Source organism: Eremothecium cymbalariae, chromosome 2 (assembly GCF_000235365.1).
Source record: "Eremothecium cymbalariae DBVPG#7215 chromosome 2, complete sequence".
NCBI classification, from domain to species: domain Eukaryota; kingdom Fungi; phylum Ascomycota; class Saccharomycetes; order Saccharomycetales; family Saccharomycetaceae; genus Eremothecium; species Eremothecium cymbalariae.
In genome coordinates, this window is record NC_016450.1 from 796,840 (window position 1) to 814,822 (window position 17,983).

At 38.6% G+C, this 17,983-nt stretch overlaps 11 protein-coding genes across 11 annotated transcripts; 5 read left to right on the forward strand and 6 right to left on the reverse strand.

Annotated features, from left to right (window-relative positions):
• Positions 1 to 703: 703 nt before the first annotated feature.
• On the forward strand, positions 704 to 3,190 carry PXA1 (ATP-binding cassette long-chain fatty acid transporter PXA1; the record flags this gene model as incomplete). The annotated part of the gene is made up of 1 exon (XM_003644911.1): positions 704 to 3,190. One exon carries the CDS (start codon positions 704 to 706, stop codon positions 3,188 to 3,190), a length of 2,487 nt encoding a protein of 828 aa, XP_003644959.1.
• Positions 3,191 to 3,278: 88 nt separating this feature from the next.
• On the reverse strand, positions 3,279 to 4,190 carry Ecym_2411 (uncharacterized protein; the record flags this gene model as incomplete). The annotated part of the gene is made up of 1 exon (XM_003644912.1): positions 3,279 to 4,190. One exon carries the CDS (start codon positions 4,188 to 4,190, stop codon positions 3,279 to 3,281), a length of 912 nt encoding a protein of 303 aa, XP_003644960.1.
• Positions 4,191 to 4,402: 212 nt separating this feature from the next.
• NOP53 (Nop53p) lies at positions 4,403 to 5,725 on the reverse strand (the record flags this gene model as incomplete). Its single annotated transcript, XM_003644913.1, has 1 exon — positions 4,403 to 5,725. The coding sequence occupies one exon, from the start codon at positions 5,723 to 5,725 to the stop codon at positions 4,403 to 4,405; it is 1,323 nt and encodes a 440-aa protein (XP_003644961.1).
• Positions 5,726 to 6,190: 465 nt separating this feature from the next.
• Positions 6,191 to 7,462, reverse strand: KES1 (oxysterol-binding protein KES1; the record flags this gene model as incomplete). The annotated part of the gene is made up of 1 exon (XM_003644914.1): positions 6,191 to 7,462. The coding sequence occupies one exon, from the start codon at positions 7,460 to 7,462 to the stop codon at positions 6,191 to 6,193; it is 1,272 nt and encodes a 423-aa protein (XP_003644962.1).
• A 333-nt stretch (positions 7,463 to 7,795) lies between these two features.
• DFR1 (dihydrofolate reductase) lies at positions 7,796 to 8,488 on the reverse strand (the record flags this gene model as incomplete). Its single annotated transcript, XM_003644915.1, has 1 exon — positions 7,796 to 8,488. One exon carries the CDS (start codon positions 8,486 to 8,488, stop codon positions 7,796 to 7,798), a length of 693 nt encoding a protein of 230 aa, XP_003644963.1.
• Positions 8,489 to 8,612: 124 nt separating this feature from the next.
• On the forward strand, positions 8,613 to 9,005 carry Ecym_2415 (uncharacterized protein; the record flags this gene model as incomplete). The annotated part of the gene is made up of 1 exon (XM_003644916.1): positions 8,613 to 9,005. One exon carries the CDS (start codon positions 8,613 to 8,615, stop codon positions 9,003 to 9,005), a length of 393 nt encoding a protein of 130 aa, XP_003644964.1.
• Positions 9,006 to 9,638: 633 nt separating this feature from the next.
• On the forward strand, positions 9,639 to 11,726 carry Ecym_2416 (flavin-containing monooxygenase; the record flags this gene model as incomplete). The annotated part of the gene is made up of 1 exon (XM_003644917.1): positions 9,639 to 11,726. The coding sequence occupies one exon, from the start codon at positions 9,639 to 9,641 to the stop codon at positions 11,724 to 11,726; it is 2,088 nt and encodes a 695-aa protein (XP_003644965.1).
• A 1,376-nt stretch (positions 11,727 to 13,102) lies between these two features.
• Positions 13,103 to 13,429, forward strand: RPS25A (40S ribosomal protein eS25; the record flags this gene model as incomplete). Its single annotated transcript, XM_003644918.1, has 1 exon — positions 13,103 to 13,429. One exon carries the CDS (start codon positions 13,103 to 13,105, stop codon positions 13,427 to 13,429), a length of 327 nt encoding a protein of 108 aa, XP_003644966.1.
• Positions 13,430 to 14,617: 1,188 nt separating this feature from the next.
• Ecym_2418 (uncharacterized protein) lies at positions 14,618 to 15,418 on the reverse strand (the record flags this gene model as incomplete). Its single annotated transcript, XM_003644919.1, has 1 exon — positions 14,618 to 15,418. The coding sequence occupies one exon, from the start codon at positions 15,416 to 15,418 to the stop codon at positions 14,618 to 14,620; it is 801 nt and encodes a 266-aa protein (XP_003644967.1).
• A 463-nt stretch (positions 15,419 to 15,881) lies between these two features.
• Positions 15,882 to 16,595, forward strand: THG1 (tRNA guanylyltransferase; the record flags this gene model as incomplete). The annotated part of the gene is made up of 1 exon (XM_003644920.1): positions 15,882 to 16,595. The coding sequence occupies one exon, from the start codon at positions 15,882 to 15,884 to the stop codon at positions 16,593 to 16,595; it is 714 nt and encodes a 237-aa protein (XP_003644968.1).
• On the reverse strand, positions 16,592 to 17,707 carry Ecym_2420 (uncharacterized protein; the record flags this gene model as incomplete). The annotated part of the gene is made up of 1 exon (XM_003644921.1): positions 16,592 to 17,707. The coding sequence occupies one exon, from the start codon at positions 17,705 to 17,707 to the stop codon at positions 16,592 to 16,594; it is 1,116 nt and encodes a 371-aa protein (XP_003644969.1).
• Between the last annotated feature and the right edge of the window lie 276 nt (positions 17,708 to 17,983).

The window sequence follows — 17,983 nt, forward strand, 5'->3', positions numbered from 1 at the left end:
GTTTTTTTCACTTCAGATCGTATCATAGTCACATGCCACATGACGCAGCTGCTTAAGTAATATCATCACGTGATTGTGTCACGTGATGCCACGTGACACAATCACCTCGAACGAAACAGCCGTTGGAGAAAACTGGAACTGTGAGCGCCGTCCCCTCCCTCCCCTTCCAAAATTGCTAAACCCGAAACCCATGCTAAAACCACGCCAAAATACGCAAATTTACGAGAATAAAGAATAAAAGTAATCTAGTTTCAACCCCGTCCCCTCACCAAGCAGTCAGCAAAAGTGCATCAATCTCGGGTAAATTTGTGCTGTTTGTGTTTGTCTGTGTATAAATAGGAACGTGTTAGGGTTTTTTTATCTGTCCCTTCCTTTGGATGATTCATTCAGATATAATAATAATATAACATAAAGAAGGGAATTTTGTTATTTTAATTGATTGATTGAAATATTGTGAAAAAAGGAATAGTAAGCAAGGTACGTAGGAATCCTATACCATATAGTTTACTGTTTTGTTGAAGCAGAGGTATTGGTTACGATAGAGAGGAAGAGGGTGATATAGGAATATTATCTAACTAACGAACGAAAAGCAGTCTCAAAATTGGGTTGTATTTATTTTTTTATTTTGAAAAGGGGTGAGAGAGTTGTATTTTAATAATTTTTGTTTATTTTTACGTTTTTGTTTTGTTTGTTTGTTGGCGATATGTCTTCTACTGCAAGGGTATTAAGGCTTCAAGGGTTTTTTGTCAAGAGCCATCGAAACTTGTTAGGGTTGGATGTTAGTAAGGTGGCGTGTTCGGAGTATTTGCGGGTTGTGGCGAGTCATATATGGGGTCTTGCGCGTAGTGCGGAAGGTAAGCGAGGTCGTCGAGTGAGGGTTTTGTTGGTGGTTATTTTGGCTGGTGTGTTGTCGGGCTCGGTGACTATGGTGTATCAGTTTATCTCGCATATGCGTCGGGAACAACGGCCCAGGTTGCAGCGATCTAGGTCTCAGGTGTTGTTGAAGAGCGGTGCTCGTGAGATGCATGTGCCGTATCATAACAGTTCGAAGACCAAGCGGATTCTTATCACGCCTACTAATAAGGATCGGTATGAACATGATAAGTTTTTGTTCAAATATTTTGGGCGAGATATCAAGTCCAAGTTGTTTTATTCTAGGTTTTTGGCGCAGTTGAATATCTTGGCGAAGATATTAATACCCAAGCTTACTGGGAAGAATGCGATGTTGGTTACTTTGCAGGTTTTCTTCCTTGTTATGAGGACATGGTTGTCGTTATTTATTGCCAGGTTGGATGGACAGATTGTGAAGGATATCATTGCTGGTCGTAGGTCCAAATTTCTGATTGATATTGGTTGCTGGTTTTTGATAGCATTTCCTGCTTCGTATACGAACAGTGCTATTAAATTTATACAGAGGCGCTTGAGTCTGAGTTTCCGTACTAATTTAACTCGGTACATTCATGATATGTATTTGGATCACAGATTGGTTTTCTACAAGCTGATGTATGATCATGATGCCCATAAGAATGTGATTGCTAATGTTGACAATTCAATTGCTAATGATATTAACAAGTTTTGTGATGCGGTTACGAATTTGTTTGCTAATATGGCCAAGCCTGTTATTGACCTTGTTTTCTTTTCGTTTTACTTGCGTGATAATTTGGGTACTTTGGGTGTTGCAGGTATCTTTATGAATTATTTCTTAACTGGATACATTTTGAAACAGTACACCCCTCCATTGGGTAAATTGGTAAGCAAGAGATCAAGTGCAGAGGGTAATTATTATAATTATCACTTGAATATGATCAATAACAACGAGGAAATTGCCTTTTATCAAGGTACCGCTGTGGAAAAGGTTAAGGTTGACAATATATACGAGAAGCTTATGGCTCAAATGTTGCAGGTTGACAGGGCAAAGGTCTTTTATAACGTCATTGAAGACTATATCTTGAAGTATACATGGTCTGCTCTAGGTTATGCCTTTGCATCTATTCCTATTGTGTTGACTGCTTTGGCAACGGGTAAAAATAACGAGGAATACAACATGAGGGAATTTATTGTTAACAAGAGATTGATGTTATCCTTAGCAGATGCTGGTAGTAGATTGATGTACTCTATTAAGGATATCTCTCAATTAACAGGTTATACAGATCGTGTGTTTACGCTATTGACGGTTTTGCACCGTGTACATTCTGCGGACTTTAAGTACGGTATTGTGGATGAAGTTCCAAGCGATGTTGCTCGAATGGATGAGGTATCTGCTGCAGAAGAAAAAACAATATCAGAAATCCGTGGTACTACTCAACGTAACTTTAATGGTATTCGTTTAGAAAATATTGATGTTGTTATACCATCACCTAATGGTCTCAAGGGGGCAAAATTGATCAGTAAGTTGAAATTCCAAATTCCTCCAGTTCTAGCTGGGGAACTTAAAAAGGCTAATTCCGCACCTGCTTCATCAAACCTCACCCAAGCCAATGTGTTGCTTGGCCCGGGGAGTAGTTTGTTGATCTTGGGACCTAACAGCTGTGGTAAATCATCTATTCAAAGAATTATTGCAGAAATTTGGCCAATTTACAATAAGACAGGTCTCTTGTCGATCCCTTCTGAATCAGACATGATGTGCATTGCTCAACGCCCTTACTTTATCCAAGGCGGTACTTTTAGAGATCAGATCATCTACCCGATGTTTGTGGATACTTTCTATGAGAAAGGACACAAGGATCGTGAATTGGTTCGCGTCCTCAAAGAAGTGAAATTGGATTACTTGTTGAAGAGAGCTGATGCGTTAAACTACTTGGACCATGTAGCTGACTGGAAGGATGTTCTAAGTGGTGGAGAAAAGCAAAGGATGAATTTTGCCCGTATTATGTTTCATAGACCTAAATTTATCGTTCTAGATGAAGCTACCAATGCCATCAGTGCTGATATGGAAGACTACTTGTTTAATATGTTAAAAAAGTTCCGCTTCAATTTCATATCTATATCCCAAAGGCCTTCATTGATCAAGTATCATGACTACTTGTTAGAGATAACTACAAATTCTAACTGGCAATACCAGACGTTGGGTTCAGACGAAGCAATTACCTCTATAGATACTGAGATTGAGTCTTTGGAATCTAAACTGTCACAAATCCATAATTGGGAAAAAGAGCGCGAAGAACTCAAACGTAAATTGTCAAATGTTTAATTTTAGAAAGTATATATGTATATTCTGATATAATAACCTATCTAATGCTCTCCCTTGTTATTTTATGTATCAAATATAAACTCTTGTCTCACTGCATCTCGGCAGACCATGGCATTTTCCCCTGTATCCGGTTTTCAAAGTATCGTTTATCATCTTCAATAATGTGATGTTTTACATTCAAATGATACAGTGGCAGTTGGTATTTTTGGCTCCTCTTGAAAGGGTTTCTATGCAGCTTTTTAGTCATTAAGGCATCTCTAGTTCCATACCAATCTTTTCTAAACAGTTCCAAAGCGTTTTTGGCCTCCATCCTATAGAGCTGATAGAAGTATTCTTGTTTTTGTACATTATCGTGACTGGGCTTTGGATCTTCACCAATATATTTGATCTTATTAGCTGGATAGTCAATCGCTTTTGCATGTAAATTAAGAAACCTTTCTCTCTTAAACTCAAAACCAAATATAGTAATAGTTGAAGGATAGGATCCAGTAACCTCGTGAAACCTTCCAATTGAGAATAATAGGTTTTCAAACGAATCTAATGCAAAACATTCGGTGTAGATATATTTGGTGAATAAGGTTTCGATGTCTATTCCATGTCTAGTGCTTAAACCAAAAATAATCTGTTCGCAAATATGCACAATTCCTTTATCTTGGTGTATTAAGCTCTTCGGTATCTCTTCACATGATTCAATCCACTTCAAGAGTTTCCGAGTCATATAATAGTAACTTGAAGCCTCAGAGATAGGGCCAGCTTCCTCTTTAGTCTCTGAGCCACTAAATACGAGAACAGACGACTCTATATCATTAATCAGCTCTCTGACTGCTAATAGTGAATGCCTTATAAACGCTAAATGGTCATTACCTTCATACTGGAATGGAGCCAGATACCAATGTTCCGGTAACTGGCCTAAGTTTTCCTCTCCCTTTGTTACATAATGCTGCTTCCAAATTGAGTGACACGGAACGGTTATCAAGTGAGTTCTCAAGTTGGTAGCCATTATATCAGAGTTATTTCTCTATAAGGTTATGTCGAGGTTGTTTTAGTGGGTTAACTCTGTTTAGGATCTGATGCCATTTTTCATATCTAAAGAATGACAACAATGTCCCATATTTAAAATGAGTGAAAAATGCATGATAACTTGCTTATCTAATGACGATATATATCAGGTTAATGTACAAATGAAATATTGATGTGTTGTTACGTAAAAGATCATTTAAAATCCTTATATCTCCACTTTTCTGTAATCTTCTTCTTGTACTTTCTTCCTTTCCTAACAGGGACTCTGGTCTCAATCTTACCAGAACCTTGTAACTTTCTCATATTATCATATAAAAGATTACCCTCTGGTCTTAGTTTCCTCAGAGAATCTGATAATTCATCAGAAAATTTGACCTCTAGCTGGTTGTCCTTAACGCAATGCTTAGTTCCTAATTTAGGATTCTTACTTACTTTCCTGCTAGTCTTACTACCTGTTTGAACTTGTTTTTGGACCTGTTTAGTCGCTTCAATTTCAATATCTTCAAATTTTTCTAATTGATGTAATTGAACCTTGAGTCTCTTTAACTCTTGTTGTAGTTTTACCTTTTCCTCGTGTCTCTTTTGCTTATTCCTTTGATATTTAGTCTTCTTCTTATTCTTCACGGCAGCATTAACAGAAAGTTTAACGTTGTCGCCCACTTCCTCATCATCTGAGACTGTATTCTCCGGCTCTGACTCATCTTCCTCATCAGACTCCTCTTCGTTGTCGTCCAGAGTTTCCATTAGATGCTTGATTTTCCGCTTATATTCTTCTAATTGCACTCTTCTGTTTTCATTAACTTTCTCGACTTCGTACTCTGCCTTTATCAATTGCTCCCAATGTTCCTGATCTGGATTGTATGATTTTCCAGCATGTGGCATATCGTTAATCTCCTTGACATTAACAGGGGCACGCTTGATGGTGTCTGGGGCTACTGTGGCCACAGACCAACCAGTACTAGATTTCTCCAGGAGTGGCTCAGGAATCTTCCCGTTCGCACTATTTAACTTAATTCCTGAGGGAAGCTTGACTTCATTATTATCCTTTCCCCATAGATCAAACCCTTTTGACTTGATTAAACCCTCTTTTGAAACCTGGGCTTTAGATTTAGATTCACCAAGTCCTCTGCCAGCTAGAGCCATCAACCTACTGACTTCCTTCTTCGACACACCTTGAATCTTTGCATGCTTCTTACCTGAACTCTTGGGATGACACAAAGCAGGTACTTTAGAAGCATCTTTGATAGCTGCCAGGATCTCAGCTGACTTAACAGTTTTCGCAATTTGCTTCCTCTTGATTAATTTACTTTTTAAAGCCTCATCTCCTTTAACATCAACTTGAAACAGAGCAGCTGACGGTAATTCAGTAATATTAGAACTACCATGAGTGATTTCATGTTCCGTACTGGTTTTAATGGATGTCTCGATATCAGTTAAGTCGATATTTTTCCTCCATGCCTTCTTACCTTTACGTGAGGATTGCTTATACTGGGAAGGACGATCATTAGCAACCATTTCAAAATCTTCAAAAAGTCTAGAATGATCAAACAAACGTACTTATCGATAGACTTATTGATTAATGTACTATACTTACTGATGGAATAACGTAACTAACTTCACTAGGTGGTCTGCTATTATAATATCTATCTCATCGGTCTCAAATTTTTCATGCTAGGAATCACGTTGCTTTTTAAACAGTTCTTGAAACTAACGTATAAAGTGATGATAATACCATGTGACAGAACGATGAATCTTTAAATAGTTTTCAGTATCATATATATATAAACGGTTTACAGAGGATCAATTTTGTTGGTTTGAGAAATATTTATGTTCTTATGAATTAATTAGATATGCTACCTGCTTTAGGATGATAATAAGTTGAGTTTGTGACCTCTAGGATCATGAGATAATCTAGTCAAAAAAAGCCCCTAGTGTTATGTGACGAATTGTCAAATTGAGTAACTTTTATCTCTTATTCCTTTATAGGACAATTTCCTTCTCATTATCCCATCTCTCTCTTACAAATTTCCAATGAATAGAGGTCAATTCTTCCTTTTTCGCCTCTTTGTCACTATCCAAGGTGCCGCTAGGAAGATTATAAGTGGACAACTGCGCTAATGCGGCTAATTTTGTGAAAACACAGCTAGACACATCAGTTTTCACATAATCGATATCCTGGAACCATCTCCTTTCCCAATTGATGCCCTTTTGTTCCTCTATCTTTCTCAATTCTCTCTGCTGTTGCTCCAAAGCGGATTTCTCCTGGTGAATGCGTTGGAAGTCCCCTAAGTTGATGGCTTCAGCTACTTTATGCCATGCCTTCCTTGACTCCAAGGGGTGCTGTTCGTCTATCGGTTTAACTTTCAAGTGCTGAATAGCGGTTTTCGAAGCATCGTAAAAGACCATATTCTGCGATTCTTTGGCAATCTTTTCATCCCCCCCAGTTATGTACGAGATCCCTGACCACTGACCGCTGATGGTATATAAGCTGTTCTCCTTATTTTCAGCATCTTGACTAGATCTAAATATCCTAGCCTTGAAGGAATTCTTCTTACCTGAAAAATAGCCTTTGCCCCAATACTCTAGAACACAGAGATATCCATTTGAAGACTGGATATATGATTTCCCTTCTAATTCAATGAAAGGAGAAGCAGCTAGAAGACCCTCCAGATGCAAAGGTGGCAGACTAATTAAATATTGTTCGTCCAATTGTCCCAATTCCAAGATGGCATGCCCATACTGTTTAACCGAAACTGTGATTTTGGCAAAGGAAGACTTCACTTGGTTATATCCTTGTAACACAACCTTGTTTTTATCATTGTACACTGCATAGGCAGTTATAGGAGGGTGATGGGATACTTGCTCCGATAAGAGGACAGTTTCGCCAAGGTCAGGATTTGAATGGTCCCCCTCCCACTGACCAACAAACAATTCACCCAAAAACGGATTCAATGGCTTCTTCTCGTACTCCATAGATTCATTTCTAGAAGAATACTGCGATCTCAAAGTGGAAACAAACCACCTGGTGACGGCAATCATACGTAAAAGCTCCGCAGGTGTGCCATCTTGGGGTTCTTTGATGAAGGTGGCGTTCAAAAACAGGTCAGGATGTTGACACCAATACTGTGAGTATTCCACTAACGAAGTTGGCGACAAGATGAATGGAGGAGCTGTCAAAGAAGATAAATCGCCATTGAAGGAGGCAATAGACTTCAAAAATGACGTCCACATAGAAGAACTGGCTTGTGACATGGTAATTGGTAGTAAAAAATAGGGATATCGTGCTTTTCAAAGGGCAATAATCGCAACAAAAACCTCTGAACAATACCTCAAGGCTATCTATTTCTGTACTGACTGTCTTGATATTTCACCGCTCTCTATAAAAGTACTCGAAAATGAAGACGGCAAGGGACATCCAGAGATTTTGACAATTCTCTTGAGATATATATCACGAGTTAAAGGTGCCGAACTTGGAAATACAGACTTCGATTAGAATAAAAAGGATTCGTAGATATCTAAGTAGGAGTTTTTCTGGATTACATTCACACAGCCTTCTACTCGTTTGCGGAAATCCAACTGTTGCAATCATTTACGATCATATAATGTGAAAGTCACCTGAAGACCGTTATCCGTAAAGGAATATTGTTTAGCAGGCAAGTCCACTGTTGGAGGTACAAACAGGCGAGGCCCTTCTTCATCCTGAAGAAATAATTCATGAATTTTCTTACTATCTAAGAAGACATCTGTCTGTATTCTGTTTCCTGCATCGTGGTTAAGTTGCTCGATCTTCGTAATTAATAGATGATCAATGAGACTGTAACATTGGCTATAGATTTCCGCGCCTCCAATGACGTATATACGCTCTAATTTTAAGTGTTCGGCAACCTCTTTCATTCTCTCAATGCTTCCTGACAAAGAGTTGCTGTGTATAACATGGCAGTTACCACCTTCACCTTGAGGATCCCATTCCGAAGCAAAAGAACGTGATATCACTACATTCAATCTATCACGAAGGGGTTTTAACTTTGAGGGTATTGAATTCCAAGTTTTGCTTCCCATTATCACAGCATTTCTCTTTGCTGGATCAAAGGTTTCTGTAGTAACCTGTCTGAAATACTTGAGTTCTCTAGGGAGCTTCCATGGGAGTTGGTTACGAAATCCGATACCGAACTCAGGGATCAGACATGCAACTATTCCGACTACTTGGACTTTACCAGCAGTCATGACGGTCTTCCGGTGTGATAGTTGAATCTGATTTCTACATTTAAGATGATGCATATAATCTTTTATTAAGATCACGGAGCCTTTAAAATCGCCCGTACGCTTGGCAAGATTATTAAAATTTGCGCAGGACAACCGACCAATGATAAAGAACAACCAACCTTGAGAAGTTCAAGCCCTAATGTCAATAACCAAGACCAATCAACACGTATTTGAGACGTTTCTTGGAAATCAAATTGAATTGCTGATTACAAAGCCTACTGATGCTTCTCAGAGTAAGAAAGTTCCACTGAGTATTATCATATCAACTTCTGCTTCTAATGGTGTAGGTAATAACAATTTGCTAGCAACGGTGTATGGAATTCCATATAGAGATAATGAGCCAGTGACCACAATGTTAGTGGGTTTAGAACATGATGAAACAAAAGATTTTGTTACTAGACTTTGTCGTATACTGGTCAAAAAGTTCTGCCTTCCAACCTATGTTAGTTTAAGTGGGAGGCCTGGTCAATCTTTGAGCAGTGCTGAGCAGCTCTCAATTATAGAAAGGTGTATTGAGCACGTCACAAAGTGAACATTAGCATATATGTACTCCATTTTTTAGAACTTCCGCTCGAGCTTAACTGTAAAGTTTCAATTATTCGCCCTACAGTAGATATATATATGGACATATGGATACTACATATTGGATGTGATACTTGAAGTATAAATAATGCAAACGGAAGTCAAATAAATCATTTTAGAAATATCGATTTTCGGTTGTCGAGGATCCATTACTGGACATGTAAGGTACCGGTCTCAACACTTGTATAACTGACACCAGAACGTCAGCATAAACCGGATTGAAAGAAAATGGATTACAAACTAGCTATGCGACGAAAACGACTAGAAACAAATTTTATATGCTGGTAATCTCTCGAACATTTATACAATCTTTGAACACTTTTCCTCAAGACTAGTTCAAGTATCGCATCAATGACACAATATCCACTGACACGTGAGTTGATTTTAACTTGTGAACTTTATTCATACGCATTACAACACAAAAAGAGTCTGATGGGTTATTTATTGCCTATATATAATATATGTTTCACTTCAAATGGCCTTTGAGTAAATTGTATGTATGGATTCTCGATAGTTATTTTAAAAGTACTCAAGTTATAAACTTCAAAAAGACATAACTAAAATAGTTGCTAGATACTAAATAATGTCTCCACCTGCAATCTTCCATTCATATGATTCCCCCGATTCTGAAAGTAAAAGCCCTTCTTCAATTCTGAACGATGAAAGCTATTCTCCCGTGAAGGAATCACATTCGACCAAACACAAAAGTGAAAAGGTTGACTACTATAACAATGAGATATACCCGCCGATCACTAAGCATTCAGTAGATTATGATTTACCCGAAAGTAAGGTTTACGGTGAATATAAGGCATGCCCTGCGTTGATCCAGAACACAGCTGATTCAAACTTAAAACCGTTGGTAAAAAACTGGCTACTGAATTTTAATAACATGCTAAATGATGTAAATGCGGGAATTGATTCAAGGAAAACAGCTAGTGAGTTAGAGAATTTATTCACAAACCATGCAAGTTGGAGAGATCACTTGGCACTTAGTTGGGATTTCCATAGTTTTAATGGATTAAGGGAGTTGAAAAAGAGAATATGTCCTTTATTGGTAGCGGCAAGGCTAAAGAACGTTAAATTAGACGATTTAGCTGACTATCATTACAAGCAAGGTTTTGGAAAAATTGTGATTCATGACCAGACTCCTGAACAGGTACCCATAGAGTGGATCCAAGTTTATTTTTCATTTGACAATAAAGTTGGAAACGGTAAGGGTGTTGCCCGTTTAGTTGCTGTGGAAGACGAAGAAACAGGGCTCGGTATATTGAAGTGCTTCACGTTTTATACTGTATTGGAGGATTTGAAATCTAATCCTGAGAGGACCTTCCGTAACAGACCTGAAGGAGTGAAGCATGGCTACCATCCAGGCCGTGAATCTTGGGCTGAGCAAAGAGCTCGTGAGACTAGGTTCAGCAGATGTAACCAACCAACCGTGTTAATTGTTGGCGGTGGCCAAGGTGGGTTATCAATTGCTGCTAGGTTGAAAAGTTTTGGTATAACAAGTGTAATTGTGGAAAAGAACTCAAAAGTCGGTGATAACTGGAGAAATCGGTACAAATTTTTAGTGTTACACGACCCTATTTTGTATGATGAGATGCCATATATGAGCTTCCCCCCCACTTGGCCTATATATACATCTAAGGATAAGTTGGCAGATTGGTTTGATAGCTATGTGAAAAGTTTGGATTTAAACGTAAGGTGTAAAGCAACCGTGACAGGCGCAAGTTTTGATGAATGCAGAGGTAAATGGAAGGTAGAAGTAACGGACAATAAAACTGGCGATATAACATACTATAGGCCTCAGCACTTGATCATGGCAACTGGTCACTCTGGTGAACCTAGAATTCCACAATTCCCAGGCCAAGAAAAATTTGAAGGTAAAGTAATCCATTCCTCTCAATATAACTCCGGTGTTGAATTCAGAGGCGGCAAAGTACTCGTTGTTGGGAGTTGTAGTTCTGCTCATGACATATGTCAGGACCTTTATGAACAAGGTGCAAAAGTTACAATGTTGCAAAGATCCTCCACATGTATCATAACCGCAAAGCACGGAACAGCACATAACAACAAGGGCTTATATGATGAAGACGGTCCTAAAATAGAGACCGCAGACCATATATTCCACTCAATGCCCTTGAGTTTGTTGAACGGGGTAATGCAGCAACAATATCGTGCTTCCTGTAAGGACGATGCCGATTTATTGGCAGGATTAAATGAAGTAGGCTTCAAAACCAATGCAGGCTTTAATGGAACAGGGTTGTTCGGTCTTTATTTCCGTATAGGCTCAGGCTATTACATTGACGTTGGATGTTCCACCTTGATATCAAATGGTAAAGTTAAGCTCAAACAAGGCGTGAGCCTCAAACGGTTCACTAAAACCGGTGTGGAATTTACCGATGGCACCAAATTGGAAGACTTGGACGCAGTTATATTAGCAACGGGCTTCACTAACATGAAAGAAACTGCCAGGAGATTGTTCGGACAAGATGTAGCCAGCAGGTTACGGTCAGTATGGGGTTTGGATGAAGAGGGGGAATTCAAAACAATGTGGAGAGACTCTGGCCATCCCAACTTTTGGTTCATGGGCGGCAACTTGGCACTAGCAAGATACTATTCAAAGAGGTTAGCCCTAAGAATAGTCGCCCAAGAGATGCAGATCAAGTATTGAAATAAAATAATAACCCGTCAAGACATTATCAGGATTTATAACCACAAGTCTAAATAATCTTGTTTACATAGTCCGTAATAAAATACCTTTCTACTCAGTAGACCAAACCTTTGATCCCCAAAGTAGAAATATATAATAACTTGTCAGACTGCCATTCGCTCCCGCCCGAAATATTGTCCCTTCACGAAGAAGTGCACAATCCGGGCCAAGATCATCGCGCCTTTAAAGTACCAGTAATCAAAGACCACGGTACAGATGCAAAGGCAAAGCAAAAACTGTAAGTAGATAGCCAAACCGCTTAGGGTTGTGGACCAAGCTAATGTAACAATCAATGTTCTCACTCTTGGGTGCAAAGGCTCTGATGCTCATCAACCAAGTTGGATTCAGTGGCTCTTTTGAAGAGTCAAAGAGTGACGATTCCTATAGAAATGATCCTATGAAGTACGTCGACAATTTTTTTAAGAAATATAAAAAAGAATAAAAGCTCAAAGGAGAACATCATCTTTCAAAACCTTGTGCTTTTATACTTTTCCAAACTAAAATTTTCTAAGTTAAAAAAGAAACGTGATGGGCGGTCTACATTTTCCTGAGCCGGGTAACTTTAACCTTGGCTTCTAGGGTTCTCCTCCAACTGGTTGAATCTGGCTGGGATGGCATGGCCGCATAGTACGGTAGAAGAGGGCACGATGGATTCGAAAACAGCTTTAGGGCTGCTTCGTGACTGCAGAAATGTCACGCTAGAAGATAGCATTTCGAAGGCCAATCAGAAGTGGCTGGCTGGGGTCATAGGTCCCATCCAGAGAATAATGCCCAGATTTCCACGTGACTAAGTCACGTGGTTGGTTTGACTGTAGAATCCGTACATCTTTATTTACATCCGTGCACCAGAATTCTCTCAGAAATTTTCACGCAGCGGACGAAATCCGCGCGCCGCCAGCGGTCTGCGTTGCTCGGGGGCCGTTCTCTGGTCCTGGAACTCTCACCATGCCTTCACTGACACACTATACTGGTATAATCAAAGTAACGTTAAAGACAGGTGTGGGATTCATAAGAACGTCCGGAATAGCCAGCTAAAGCAACGTTTAGAGTATGTGTGATAGTGATACGTTTGGTAATGGAACCGTGTGATTATGTGTATTCAGATTCCGTGAAACGGTGGGTTTGTGTTGGGAACACTACGAGAATTTAGATCCAAGAGGGCTGGTGGAACGTCTTAAAAGTGCGCTTTAGTCTATTTAATTGATTTGGGTTTGAGAATCTCTGCGTGTAACTGGAATTGACTGAGCAACGGATTGCAAAACTGAATATATCTATATATATTATATGGTAACACAATTCTGGTGGACTGTTACTAACTAAATTAATTGCAGTAAGAAATGCCTCCAAAACAACAATTATCTAAGGCTCAAAAGGCCGCCGCCGCCATGGCTGGTGGTAAGAAGTCCAAGAAGAAGTGGTCTAAGAAGTCCCACAAGGACAAGGCTCAACACGCTGTTATTTTGGACCAGGATAAGTACGACAGAATCCTAAAGGATGTTCCAACTTACAGATACGTTTCTGTCTCTGTTTTGGTTGACAGATTGAAGATTGGTGGATCTTTGGCTAGAGTTGCTTTGAGACACTTGGAGAGAGATGGTATCATCAAGCCAGTGTCCAAGCACTCCAAGCAAGCTATCTACACCAGAGCTACCGCTTCTGAATAAATATAACGGAACTATACTAAGCCAGTATTTGTATGTTTCATTTTGTAGTCAGAAATGTATATATATAATATAAATATATCATTTTCACGTTTACACAGTTTTGTTATATTAAGCTGTGGGATGGGGCAGGAAATGCATAGAACGTTTGAGTGTGGCGAAATAGAGAGCTCGCGATATTCCATCCATCCATCTAGAGCCCTAATCTACACCTTCTCGAGAAAAGAGGAGCTAATATGCCGTACTTCTCTGCAAGCCTGGTTCGTTTCTGTGTATATTATTCATCCCACCAGCACTATTAAAATTTTTCATTTTTTAATTGGAGTGAAAAACTATAAATACTCGTGCGTATATGGCAAGCTACTTGATCCCTCCACCATTTCTGGAACAAGTCGCTGAAGGCTCCATTTGTTCGCTAAATCACCGATGCACTCATTAATCCTGAGATCAGGATGGTATATTAATGTTGTTCTCTGTGTTCTGTGCAGCTTTTCAGTTGCTTCTGGCTCTGAGTGAGGAGAAGTCCCTTACATGATTAGGAACACTAGTATTATTTTTTACTGAGGAAGTATATGCAGGACAAATTGTTTTAGGAATTCTTCGTTTATGATAAAGGAGTCTCCTCATACCTGCTAATGGAGGACAAGATCAGTGTACCTTATGCGCATGTGTGAACATCACAAGGGGGTTTTACATACAGCCTGTGTCATGAGCTCATGACACCCGACAGAAGATGACTTTATTTAATTAATATGATGATTAGCTTTCCACAGCTTCTCTTTGTCCGGCGATGATTTCTTAAAAGAAATATGTGCCAAGGATAACATTACATGCATCACCATCTGATAACTATAGAAAGGAAGCATAATCTTCTGTTGGCAAGCGATGTATGCATGTCTAGACAATGGAATTGCGTACGGTGTTGTTCTATTTTTAGTGATGATAAAACATAATTTATTCAGTTCTGCTTCTGAACACAGAAAGAAGATAACCTCATTTACCAAAAGCTCAAATTCTGAGATAATAATAGGAAAACAAACACCTGCGACCTTTCGATTGTAGGCAGCCAGCCATCTTTGTGTCTTTTGATAGTAGTATTTATTACAACCGAAGTGATACTTAAGAACCTAATATGTTAAGGGTATGATCTATATATATACACATTTTAGCCAGTAGCTAAAACGTGTCCATTTATAGTCTCTTTCTGACCTCTTTCTGAGATCTCTCCTGTTCTTGGAGCCTCTTGACGAGGAAATTCTTGGCTGAATTCCATTTCCCCTGTTGACTACCAGGGATTGCCTTGTCGAACTTGGATAGTATCCTCAAAACTGTGTTTTGCACATATGGAGAGAAGTTCACCTTCAGCCAGTAAATCGCAAGATAGAAAACAAAGGCAAAGCCTGATGTACCCCTAAACATTAAGGTATCCATAAATAGCGACACTAGCACAACAATCTCAGAATATGCAACCACATGGAGCAACGAAGAATTCTGTCTCGTTATGTCTTGCTCACTTGTATTCTTTTTCTTTGTGAGGTGTAAATAACTGACAATTATAAAGGGCACCAACTTGTAAAAAGAGGTTCTCGTGAATAACCATAGAGTAGCAATTAAGAGGTTCTGGAAATTGTCAGTGCATAACAGATCGTAGTACGTAGGGCTCAAGTCCGCCCAACTTTGCCAAGTAGTGATCCCATGCGACGCTAGCACTCCAACCAACGACAACCGATAAGCAACATTAGGGGTAAACCCTGCTAACCACTTCAACCAACTAAAATGTCTTCCTGATATATGTCTTCTGGCTGTCAGGAACAACGTCTTCCAAGAACGGTACCGGTAAAAAAAGGCTAATCTATAGATAGAGTAGAAAGCAAAGTAAAGCCCAAATACCAGTGTACATATGTGACCGACTGTCCAGATGAGCTTTTGCTTTACAACAAGGTCAGTGCCATCTGCCTTGGGCTTCTTACGGATAACTTGTTTCTTCACCATAACGTTCCAGCTATGATATATATCTATCTCTAACCTTAGATACTCCTGGATATTTCTCGGTTTTACCACCCACACTGACCATCTGGTAACTTCTTGGGCAAATACTAAGTTCCTTTTAATATTTATTCACCGCCCGTTTTGATGTTCATCATTCATGTGACGTTGCTTTTATAACGTTTTTTGCTGTTGTATCACGTGACTTACCCTCGAGAAGATAAAGCCAGTCAAGAAAGGCTCAAAAGCCCCATTTATAGGTATTATCTATAGCATATGTGGTATATGTACCTTTTGTTTGAATCCTGGATATTCAATGGTTTAGCTTGTGGTTATAAACCTTGTTTCCATGTGTTAGTTAGCATAACTGACGTTAACAGGGCATTTTTTGTATTAAAAAGACTGGTCGCGATGAGCTCTCTCTGCCAGTATTTTATGTAGTTTTGGGTATCGAATAGGTTCAACCAAGATGGCCAAATCCAGATTTGAATATGTGAGAGGGTTTGAGTCTCATGATACACTTCTTCCTCAAACCTATACAGTGGTTAGAATTGATGGTAAGAAATTTCATGAGTTTTCTGACTACTATGATTTTGAAAAGCCTAATGATACACGGGCATTGAAGTTGATGAATGCATGTGCAAAGAATGTGGTTCTTAAATATTCTAATGACATAATCCTGGCCTACGGGGAAAGTGATGAATATTCATTTGTTTTTAAACATGATAGTGTGTTATTTAATAGACGAAAAGATAAGCTATGTTCGTTGTTCGTTTCTTTGTTCACCGCTAATTATGTTGCACTATGGGGAAAGTTTTTTGTAGATATGCCTCTGAATAATAAATGTCTACCATGTTTTGATTCTAGATGTGTGTCTTATCCTAATCTTCAAACTGTTAAGGACTATTTGTGCTGGCGGTTTGTTGACACGCACATTAATAACCTCTACAATACCGTTTTTTGGAACCTTATTATTAAATGCAATCTAACAGCAGTGGAGGCAGAGAATAAGCTATGTGGCACATTATCCCGTGATAAACATGAGATTTTATTCAGTGAATGTGGCATTAATTACAATAATGAACCGGAACTATTTAAAAAAGGATCGCTAATCACTAGGACAGGTGATATCTTGCATATTGATGTTGTGAAGCAGATAGACGCACTCTTCGAAGGTTACTAAACATCTACATAGTTCAACTCCTGTCTATTGCACAGGAAGTATATTTTTGAATCGCTTAGGAGCTGTATATTGTGAATTATGTCATGCTCCCGGGCAACTTCTATGCAGTTACTACCTATTTCCATCTCCAGTTTATAGTCGTATTTCCAAACATACAACTTTCCACATTCACTCCCTGATACTATAGTAAGTATGGAATTACCGTCAAAATGAACTTGGCAATTAATCAGCGGAGAACATTCCGTTCTCGATGCGGCCCTTTCGAATACATGCACAAGATTCCAATCACCTCTAGTACTTCTTTTGTAAAGTACACATCCAAGATTCATGATCTGCCCACAAAAGTAAATAATAGATGTAGTACTAAATTGCTTGACTATCGCAAACTCTACGCTAATTAATGTATGCTCTTCATTGTTATCCATATATTGTAGAATGCTTTGCTTTTCAATATTACCATTCGACAGCCAATATATATTATTGTCAAAACACGCTACCGCAACATGCTTCAAAGGACCAATTTTATCTTCCCACTGGGAATTTTCCCTGTATCCCGCAGACATATAATTTAATGTATCATTCGAAGATCCTAGTAACTGCCTATGGGAGGTAAAATTCTCATGTATCAACGAATATCTAACACTCAAAATTTTGCCTAACTTGGTGCAAAACCAGATTTCTATAAAACCGGTTGATGTAGCTTTTGACACAAAACTCATTATTCGATCAGCATTTTGATCTAGGTACCATTTTTGGACTTCACTCTCGGTATCCCGGAATCCAAAGAGCTGTTCAAGGCTTATAATCTGAATACCATTGCCAGTATTTATTACCAATACACTTTTCTTTTCAATTTTGTTTTTAGAGAGGATAGGAGCATCTATAATCTCAAAGTGGTTTAAAACGCTATAATCAACTTCATCATAAAGCCCTATATTCAATGAAATTTCAAATTTTAATGTCTTTTCCTTTTCAACGATATGTAATTTAAGGGAACTTTTAACTGGACCAGAAATGCTTAATTCCGCAAAGATGATATATTTAGAAGTATCAGTGACTTTATAACCTGATATAATGCAGTTATCAGAACTTTTCTGAATATTAATTGACATTTCATCAATATTGGGGAGATATGACTGGAATATCTTTTGATTTCAATCTCAAGATTATGGAATAAACGGTGCTATTAATTTTTAGGAAAATTACGGTTTTGTCTTTTAAATGTGGCATCGAGTATTCGTGCATCAAATTGAAATATTAAAACATACAACAGGAGCTAAGTAATAGAAACTTATAACATGATTTAGATTTATTTATTTATTTTTTATATATACAGTATGGTACAGTTATACAGGAATGTTAAATGACGGATTTTTTGACTATTCAAA